This window comes from Chelonia mydas, chromosome 3, assembly GCF_015237465.2.
Source record: "Chelonia mydas isolate rCheMyd1 chromosome 3, rCheMyd1.pri.v2, whole genome shotgun sequence".
Taxonomy (NCBI): domain Eukaryota; kingdom Metazoa; phylum Chordata; order Testudines; family Cheloniidae; genus Chelonia; species Chelonia mydas.
The window spans coordinates 70738004-70748675 of NC_057851.1; the positions used below are offsets into that span (position 1 = coordinate 70738004).

Sequence of the window (10672 nt, forward strand, 5' to 3'; positions counted from 1 at the left end):
ACCAGCCAACCTGCCCTGATCTGCCGGCTGGCCCAAGCTCTGGCCCTCCTGCCTGCAGCCCATCCCAGCTGGCCTGTGCACTGGCCCTCCAGCTGACCAGCCCCAGCTACCCTGATCCCGCCCAGCTGCCCCGGGCTGTCAGCCAGTCCGCCCCCACCGCCCCACCCCGAGCTCTAGCCCACGCGTCAGCTCAGCCACCCTAGATCTCACCGGCTTCAGGGGAGAGGCTGGGCAAGGGCAGGAAGAGGAGCAGCGTGGGCGGGGCCACGGGGGAAGAGAGGAACATGGGAGCGGGGCCTCGGGGCGGAGCACAGGTGGGGCCACAGCCTAGCCGTCTGGGGAGGCTTAGCCTCCCCTGGCCTACTATATCCACCACCCATGCTTTGGAGATATTCCCTGCCCTGAAGAGTTTATACTCTAAATACAAAAGGGATGGTCCAGTGGTTATGGTACTAGCCTGGGAGTTGGAGAACTTGGATTCTATTGCCTGCTGTTCCACAGATTTCTTGTGTGGCCTTGGACAAGTCACTTAGTGTCTGTGTAAAATGGGGATAACAGCTCTCCCCTACCTCACACGCTCTTGTGATAATAAATGCACTAGAAATGGTGAGGTGCACAGATACTACTGCAATTGGGGCCCATATAAGTACCTGCAATGGAACCAACATGAATAACTTATGCAGCTGCATGTTCATATCAATCAGTCCCAGTCAAGATTAAAAATCAAACTGAAAACAATTGAGTGTGAGTGTGTGTGTGTGTGTGTGTGTGTGTGTGTGTGTCTCTCTCTCTCTTTCTCTCTCTCTCTCTCTCTCTCTCTCTCTCTCTCTCTCTCTAAATAAATAAAAATGGCAGAGAGAAAAGAAATAAGAGGATTTATTTAAAAAATACCACACACCTTGGGAATTCCTAGTTTAGACTAGAGCTCAAATGTTATCTGAATGTTTGGTTTTGCAGCTGATTGCTATCGATTGTTGTTCATGCTTTCATTCCTTTGTTTGTTTGCTTTTTGTTGCTGCATCAGATGATAACTACTGGTGGAGTGACGTACCACGACCAGCCATGGCACAAAGAATGTTTTCTGTGTGCTGCATGTAAGAAGCAGCTGTCTGGGGAACGGTTTATTTCCAAAGATGACCATCCATACTGCCTAGACTGCTTCCGAAAGCTTTATGCAAAGACGTGTGCGGCCTGCAACAAACCCATTACTGGTGAGTCTAACCGTTTAAAGTAGACCAGCCACTAAAAAGTTATCAGTGCTGTCTCAGGTCAGATGTCTATTAACTAACACAAAATATTCCACTTGTAATTAAATAATTGCACTTACTGTGAATTTTAATTATCAGTTTGCTTAAAAAACACTTCCTGGGTATGACTACACTGTTAGTAGAACTTGTGTTACCAGCCCCGGGGTTTGTTATCCTAGGGTTTGAGGTTAATTTAGATTAGAAATTATTGAACCCTGAGCCCCAGTCTGGGGCTCCAACTCTACATGACATCATATGGGTCCGCCTATATCCCAGACTTCCTAACGCTCTCCCAAAATGCGGCCACTCTAGTCCTTCATTCATGGTGCAGTGTATGAAAACTTGACTGTCCACCAAAATTAACTGTTTAGAGGACAAAGCAATTCGGCCTATGGGATTATGGAATACTTTTGGTGGACTCACAGAACACAAGTCCAGCAAGGGCTACCCTGCAAAGCAGTAGGGTGTGAACCCTGGGTCCCAGCTTGACTCACGCTAAGACTGTCTGCCCCCATAAGGTCCTGGGATCCTGGGTCTAAGCCCTGTTTTAGCATGATTTGTGTGTGGACAAAAGGGGAGTTATGCTTGAGCCTGAGTTCAAACCCTGGGCTTACATTGCAGAGTAGAGATACACACTGATAACTGATTTTTTAGACAAGGGACATGCAGTAGATTTATTCTACAAGGATTTCAGTAAGGCATTTGATACGATTCCACATGGGAAATTATTAGTTAAATTGGACAAGATGGGGATTAATCCAACTGAAAGTTGGATAAGGAACTGGGTAAAGGGGAGACTACAATGGGTCATACTGAAAGCTGAACTGTCAGCCTTCCAAGGGGAGCAGTGGGGGCAAAAAACCTAACCGGCCTCAAGACTGCCTACAATGATACATAGCTGATCTGCAACTGCTAGTAGTAAATATCCCCAATGGTCAGTGATGGGTGACTACATTGAGAAGGCTTTGAGTTACTACAGAGAATTGTTTCCTAGGTGCCTGGCTGGTGCATCTTGCCGAAATGCTCAGGCAAGACCCTGAGGGCTTTTTGCCTTCCTCTGTAGCATGGGCTATTGGTCACTTGCACATTTCAACTAGAGTAAATGGTAGATTTACACAGACCATCCTTTCCTCCCTATTTAGTGGAGGAGTAAGAAAAACGATCATTTCTAAGGGTACATCTACCCTCCATTTTTAACCCTGCAGCTTGAGCCCCACAAGCCCAAGTCAGTTGACCAGGGCTCTGAGACCCAGCGCCACAAGTTGTTCTTTGCAGTGTAGACATAGCCATAGAGATTATCATTTTTCTTACTCCTCTGCTAAATAGGGAGGAATCATAGAATCATAGAATATCAGGGTTGGAAGGGACCTCAGGAGGTCATCTAGTCCAACCCCCAGCTCAAAGCAGGACCAATCCCCAATTAAATCATCCCAGCCAGGCTTTGTCAAGCCTGACCTTAAAAACTTCTAAGGAAGGAGATTCTACCACCTCCCTAGGTAACGCATTCCAATGTTTCACCACCCTCCTAGTGAAAAAGTTTTTCCTAATATCCAACCTAAACCTCCCCCACTGCAACTTGAGACCACTACTCCTTGTCCTGTCCTCTTCTACCACTGAGAATAGTCTAGAACCATCCTCTCTGGAACCACCTCTCAGGTAGTTGAAAGCAGCTATCAAATCCCCCCTCATTCTTCTCTTCTGCAGACTAAACAATCCCAGTTCCCTCAGCCTCTCCTCATAAGTCATGTGTTCCAGTCCCCTAATCATTTTTGTTGCCCTTCGCTGGACTCTCTCCAATTTATCCACATCCTTCTTGTAGTGTGGGGCCCAAAACTGGACACAGTACTCCAGATGAGGCCTCACCAATGTCGAATAGAGGGGGACGATCACGTCCCTCGATCTGCTTGCTATGCCTCTACTTATGCATCCCAAAATGCCATTCGCCTTCTTGGCAACAAGGGCACACTGCTGACTCATATCCAGCTTCTCGTCCACTGTCACCCCTAGGTCCTTTTCCGCAGAACTGCTGCCTAGTCATTCGGTCCCTAGTATGTAGCGGTGCATTGGGTTCTTCCGTCCTAAGTGCAGGACCCTGCACTTATCCTTATTGAACCTCATCAGATTTCTTTTGGCCCAATCCTCCAATTTGTCTAGGTCCCTCTGTATCCTATCCCTGCCCTCCAGCGTATCTACCACTCCTCCTAGTTTAGTGTCATCCGCAAATTTGCTGAGAGTGCAATCCACACCATCCTCCAGATCATTTATGAAGATATTGAACGAAACTGGCCCCAGGACTGACCCCAGGGGCACTCCACTTGACACCGACTGCCAACTAGACATGGAGCCATTGATCACCATCCGTTGATCCCGACAATCTAGCCAACTTTCTACCCACCTTATAGTGCATTCATCCAGCCCATACTTCTTTAACTTGCTGACAAGAATACTGTGGGAGACCGTGTCAAAAGCTTTGCTAAAGTCAAGAAACAATACATCCACTGCTTTCCCTTCATCCACAGAACCAGTAATCTCATCATAGAAGGCGATTAGATTAGTCAGGCATGACCTTCCCTTGGTGAATCCATTCTGACTGTTCCTGATCACTTTCCTCTCATGTAAGTGCTTCAGGATTGATTCTTTGAGGACCTGCTCCATGATTTTTCCGGGGACTGAGGTGAGGCTGACTGGCCTGTAGGAAAGGATGGTCTTGTGGTTAAAGCACTGGACTGAGACATGGGAGATTTTGATTCTGTTCCTGGTTCTGACAGGCTTCCTGTGTGATATTGGGTAAGCCACTTATTCTCTCTAGGCCTCAACTGCCCATTTGCAAAATTAGGATAGTAATAACCCTTTCCTCTCAGGGGTGTTGTAAGGATAAATTAATTCATGTTTGTAAGGTACTGAGGTGGCCATATAAGTACCTACATATATACACACAGGGGCAGATCCTTAGCTAGTGTAAATTATCATAGCTCCATTGACTTCAATGATGGGAAGACTATTTCAGTGAAGCCAGGGCAATGTACATCAGCTGAAGATCTGTCCCATGGTGTCTTGTGACAGAAAAGGGGCCCTCCTGTATTCATCCTCCAATGCACTCAAAAAGAAGAAACAAAATCTATTTGATTCTTTGTTATAAAACTTACCCCATTGAAGGGACAGTCTGTAGGCTCACAGCCATATGAAAGTGAGCTCCATGAACCAAATTCTGTTCTTAGCTAAGTAAATGCAACCCCATCCAGTTAAACCTCCTTACTACTAAACAGAGTGACACAGATGTAAATGAAGACAGAATCTAGCTCCCCTCCATATTACATGCACTATATCTTGTTGGAACATATAAATCACGTGTCATTCAGTACAAGCTAAGCATTACATTATTTTTATGTACTAAAAGAGCTTCTCTTATGGTTTATGTAAATGTCTTGTATATTCTTGGCCCTGGTCTACACTAGGACTTTAGGTCGAATTTAGCAGCGTTAAATCGATGTAAACCTGCACCTGTCCACACAATGAAGCCCTTTATTTCGACTTAAAGAGCTCTTAAAATCGATTTCCTTACTCCACCCCTGACAAGTGGATTAGCGCTTAAATCAGCCTTGCCGAGTCAAATTTGGGGTACTGTGGACACAATTCGACGGTATTGGCCTCCGGGAGCTATCCCAGAGTGCTCCATTGTGACTGCTCTGGACAGCACTCTCAACTCAGATGCACGATTGTTTGCCATTGCTCTGACGCAGGGAGGGGCGACTGACGACACGGCTTACAGGGTTGGCTTACAGGGAGCTAAAATCAACAAAGGGGGTGGCTTTACATCAAGGAGTATTTCAGGCAGGACTTCATGGAGGGTTCCAATAAGAAATGGTGCACCTAAGTTATTGTTCTTATTGGAACAAGGAGGTTAGTCTGGCCTCTGATTGCTACATGGCTAGATTTACCTCGCTGCACCTTCTCTGTGAGTGACTGCAGTGTGACCTAGAGGAATGAGTCCCCTAGACGGGGGGCGAGGGGGGGGTTGCAAATGAGTACAAAACAAATCTGGTCTATTTCTTGTTTTGATACACTCCATCTATCTTTTACATCTTTGGCTGGCAGCAGATGATGCAGAAGGACTGCATGTCATCCACATCTCATGGCTGCTCGGCAGAAGATGGTACAATAGGACTGCTAGCCATCCTCATCTCTTGCCTGCCCGGCAGAAGATGATGCAATAGGACTGCTAGCAATCCGTATCACCTGCCTGCTCACCATACGATGGTTCAATAGGACTGACTGCAGGACTAAAGAGAATGACTTGATCAAGTCACTCCAAATTTAGTCCCTGCGCCCATGTCTGCCCAGGCGTTCCTGATCGACCTCACACAGGCGACCAGGAGCACCTCGGACATGACGATGACGGCTGCCAGTCCTATTGCACCGTCTGCTGCCACAAGGCAATGGGTTGCTGCTGCTGTGTAGCAATGCAGTACCGCGTCTGCCAGCACCCAGGAGACATACGGTGACAGTGAGCAGAGCGGGCTCCATGCTTGCCGTGATATGGCGTCTGCACAGGTAACTCACGTAAAAAGGCGTAAAACGATTGTCTGCTGTTGCTTTCACGGAGGGAGGGAACGGGGGCCTGACGATATGTACCCAGAGCCACCCGCGACAATATTTTAGCCCCATCAGGCATTGGGATCTCAACCCAGAATTCCAATGGGCAGTGGAGACTGCGGGAACGGTGGGATAGCTACCCACAGTGCAACACTCCGGAAGTCGACTCTAGCCTCGGTACTGTGGAAGCGCTCCGCCGAGTTAATGCACTTAGAGCATTTTCTGTGGGGACACACATACTCGAATATATAAAACCGATTTCTAAAAAACCGACTTCTATAAATTCGACCTAATTTCATAGTGTAGACATACGCTTGGAGTGGAAAAAGCTGCAAAGTGAAGATGAGTGACTCAGGTCCCGAAGGATACATGAAGAGACACTTAATAGTATCCTACCTCTAGTAGGCACACAAACATATCAGACATTATTTCAGTAATCAGGTTTTTTTAGACATAAAACTAGTACAATTGTAGGTTAATTAGATTTAACTGTTCTGTGCAGCTAAGGCACATTTATCAAATTAAGAGATCTTGCCACTCATGGAAAACTTGTATCATGATTTGGCCCTGTGTGCTTAAATCATTAATAATTCAATGTCAGGTTAACACTCTGACTGTTCTGAGACCATTAGTTGAGACTATTAATAGTGAATCTATTACTCCTCTAGCCCAATGATGAAGTGTAATGGAGCCAGCTAATTACAGATGTCTGATCCTCATATATATAAATCAAGGAAAGTGAGGGAAATTCAGTCACCTATGATAAGATTACAAGGTGGGGGGCACGAACAGATTCAGGAATATCTGAGACAGAAAAAATCTTAATTAACATTAACTTATAGAGTTCCACAATCACACCAGTATACCTGAGGGTATGCTTTTTCTGGGAGCTTGTGTTTCACATAGCTCAAATCTAGTGACTTTCAGTTTGAGGGCTGGAGTATGAAAATCCCTAAATCTCAGAGATACTAAATTGAAATGTCTGAATATCACTTGGTTTTGCACTTGAACCACACAACCCACACATTACCCACGATTTCTACCATAGATGACTCATGACTCCCCATACTGGGGGGCAAAATCTAAAGGGGAGGACATGTGAACACCCCACATGTCTCCTCCCCTGCCCTGTACCCAGCCCAGGGCCACTGCACTCTCCCTGCCCATGTTACCTGAAGGGAGAGGGGGCTCTGTCCCTCTCCCACTGCACCTCCCCCTGGCATGTTTGGCTGCTGTCCCTGGCAGGTGGGCCCAAGCACTTAACCCCACATGCCTCCTGTACATGTTGCCTCTGACTTCTATGGCCGTTTGCTGGAAGCTGGGTGCAGGGTAGTTGGAAAGATTTGTAAACCTTAGTGGATGTTTTGATGAGCCAGGTCCATGTTTAGAGGTCGTAGTGGGATATGAAAACAGCCAGGTGTCTCACAGTTGGGGCTTTGTTGCAAACGTTTTTCCCATCTCTAATTTTTAGTTCCTACGATGCATATGTTGGGCAAATCTATTTCTACAGGCTATTTCAAACTATAGGATGCTTGTAGACGTCAGTGTGAAAGAAGACGACATGCTACATTCAAAAACAATCTATTTCTGATCTCTTCTAAAATATATTGAATTCCCCTTTTTTCTAATTTCTTTTTCAGCTCTTGGAGGTGCCAAATTTATCTCATTTGAAGAGCGCCAGTGGCACAGTGACTGCTTTAATTGTGTGAAATGTTCCATTTCGCTGGTGGGACAAGGATTCCTCACGCAGCAAGATGACATCCTCTGTCGTGAATGTGGCTCTGCTGCATAGTTAGAGAGAGACACGTTCTTCTTGCATGCTGTAACCAAGTACTTCCTTACCTTGCAGTCAGAAATTCATTTAAAGGCCATAAGAGTTATTTAGTCATTCAAGTTGCTTTCCAACAGCAGTTCAGGTCTATCACAGTGCTCAGCTGCTACATGCATGCCTTATATCTTGTAAAAAGATTTTTACACAGTTCTGGTTAAGAAAACATTTCCAAAGAAATTTCTATATATATTTTAATGGAAATACAGTATGTTTGTCCTGGTAAAACAGTGCACTCTGCTGTTGGGAGCTTTAGAATTTGATATTACATAATCCAAGAATGACTATGAAAAATCTATATTTGGAAGACATAATAGATTACCTCAATGAAGAAAACTTATACTAGTACTCTACTGATGCAGACACTCAGGTGTGAAGTGGTGGTGGTGTATTCTCCACTGGGCCACAATATTTAATCAGAACAATGTTTCACAGTCTTAGAAAGTCATCAAACATTACATGTTAAGCATGGCAAAAGAAGTAATAATATTTCTTTTATATTGTTGTGCAGATAGGAGTTCGATAGATATCTCTGGCATCTCATTACATATGTCCTTTATTAGTTGCTACTTATGCTCTTCAAGTCTTAAAACACAAGTACACTTTCACAATTACACAATAACACAAGGTTCATAATATCGCAGCTAGGCCCTCAGTTCACTTCACTTTGTTCTTATATCTCACTGACTGACTGGCAATGCCCCACCCCTTATATACTCCCAAGGGCATGGCTGACAACATTCTAGGAGGTTCAAGGAAAATGTAGTTCTCCGAAAGTCTGGAAGGTTCCATGAGATTCTACAAAGGTCCAGAAGAGTCTAGAAGGTTAGTGAATCCACATATGAAATATCTGAAACATTTTACTTCAAACATTCTATTTTTCCTTTTGTTTCTAACAACAAAAACAGCACCCACCCAAGCCTGGTGCCCCCCAAGCCTGGGTTGCCTGCACCTAAATCTGGTGCTGCCTACCACTGAGAGTTGGTTTATGCTCTGAAGCATCAAAGCCTATATCCATTCTTAACAAACAAACACATAAAAATCTGTTCCAAGACTAGTGATTTGCAGAGCTGAACTACAGCCCCTTTACCAAAATTAGCCAGTTTTAGTTAAACTTTTTTTTTTTTTTTTTTGCTTCGTCAACTTTTCAGGACATAAATAAACAAAACTACACTTTAATCTGCCATCAAAATCAATTAGCTCCCTCAATCAGAGCGCTAATTTATAATTTACAACCAGCTAACGTCTTAAAACTGCAACTGCCTTGTCTGCACTAGGATTTTAGTACATATTAAACATACACCTTTTTTCCTAGTGTAGATATGGCTTGAGAGTCACCTTCATGTCTGCCAAGCCACCTCTCTCTCCTCTTGAAAACCCATTTTCCAGAAACCCAACCATCTTTCTCATCATGAATAGTTTCTCCTTGCTCTCACTTCTTTGAGCTGTGATCTAATATCTTTTCTTATGTGTTTGCCTTGTCTATATTAAGATTGTCAGTGCTTTAGAACAAGGAGCATGTCCAACTCATTTTGTTAAGAGCCATGTACATTTACCAGCATTATAGCAAGGATTTTTAATATTATTTTCATTACAATCGATAGGCCAACAGATCAATGTAGGTTTGTTCCTATATCTCATTTATGTCACTTTGAGAGGATTTCATCTGCTTGCTGAGCTTTTAAAGTAAAAGTGTCTACATTAAAGGCCATCTAGATTAGTGTTACAAATGGTTCTTCCCTTTGTTGTTCCACGCTTTCATGTAATTAAACTATCATTATACTGCGCCATTGAGAATGGTGCACTGAAATACTCAAGGGCAGGTTTTGTACCATTTACCATGCTCTTGATGTGTTTTAAAAAACATCTTACTCACATTAACTTCAGGAGCACATGTGTCCTTTTAGGCGCTGATCCAAAGTCTATTGCCGTTAATAGGAGTCTTTTCTTTGACCTCAGTTGCAGTAAGATCTCATTCCCTTATTTAATTGAAAGTGGTAATTACATTAAGAAGACATAAAAAGAAAAGTACACTATATGAAAATAGGCCAGTGCCAAACTGCAATAGCATAAAATCTATGTGGATAATAACTAACCACAAGCTCTCTGTTTTCTAGTCAATAAAATATTGATTTTTTTGCTTAATGTGGTGTTGGTTTAGATTTTTAGTCTCTTCTGCTAGGAGAGCTTTTATCAAAGTTTATTTTCTGATTTGCTTCTGGCTTTACTCTAGCTGCTTGCCTTTCCTTTCTTTTCTCATAGATCAGATACAGAATATTGATCAGAGTCAGGATACCATAAATAGAACTAGGTTGTGTAGCCTAAAAAAGGAATATAGCAATGGACATGTATGCAGAGAGATTCTAAAAATGTGCAATGACTGATTAGAAATTAGCCCACTGGTAAATGTCAACTGACCCCCAGAATCTCAAAATAAAAGTTGACAAATCACCTGATGTGACCATTGCCACTGGATATGGGATCTGCACATTATTTAGTTATGTTAATTCACTTTGTGGGTGGGGAAGGGGGGGGACTCTAATGATGTGGTTTAGGCCCATCTATTCAACCCCGTCTGAACAATGCTCTAGTTCAACCGCAAATTGATTCAGGGTGAAATTCTATGGCATGAGATATGCAGAAAATCACACTAGATCAGTGGTTCTCAAACTGTGGGTCCCAAAGTGGGTCCCACTTTGTGTTTTAATGGGGTCGCTAGGGCTGGTGTTAGACTTGCTGGGCCCCGGGGCCAAAGCCCAAGCCCCACTGCCCAGAGCTGAAGCCGAAGCCAGAGAGCTTCTGCCCTGGGTGGCGAGGCTCAGGTTACAGGCCTCCTACCTGGGGTTATGTAGTAATTTTCGTTGTCAGAAGGGTGTCGCTATGCAATGAAGTTTGAGAACCCCTGCACTAGATTATCACAGTGGTCCCTCTTTTCTGGCCCGATCATCTGTGAAACCAAATTTCTGCCATGACTCCTCCAATATTTTTTTAGAAATGTAAGTTA

General features: G+C 44.0%; 1 protein-coding gene across 2 annotated transcripts in view; it reads left to right on the forward strand.

The window, feature by feature from the left end:
• FHL5 (four and a half LIM domains 5) overlaps window positions 1-9813 on the forward strand; it is a 47579-nt gene extending 37766 nt beyond the window's left edge. For both annotated transcript variants that reach the window (XM_007052793.4, XM_043542668.1), the window contains exons 5-6: window positions 1025-1211; window positions 7481-9813. In XM_007052793.4, the coding sequence (XP_007052855.1) occupies window positions 1025-1211; window positions 7481-7632 (339 nt within the window). In that variant the 3' untranslated portion in view covers window positions 7633-9813. The remainder of the gene's footprint in view (window positions 1-1024; window positions 1212-7480) is intronic.
• The last annotated feature ends 859 nt before the right edge of the window (window positions 9814-10672 follow it).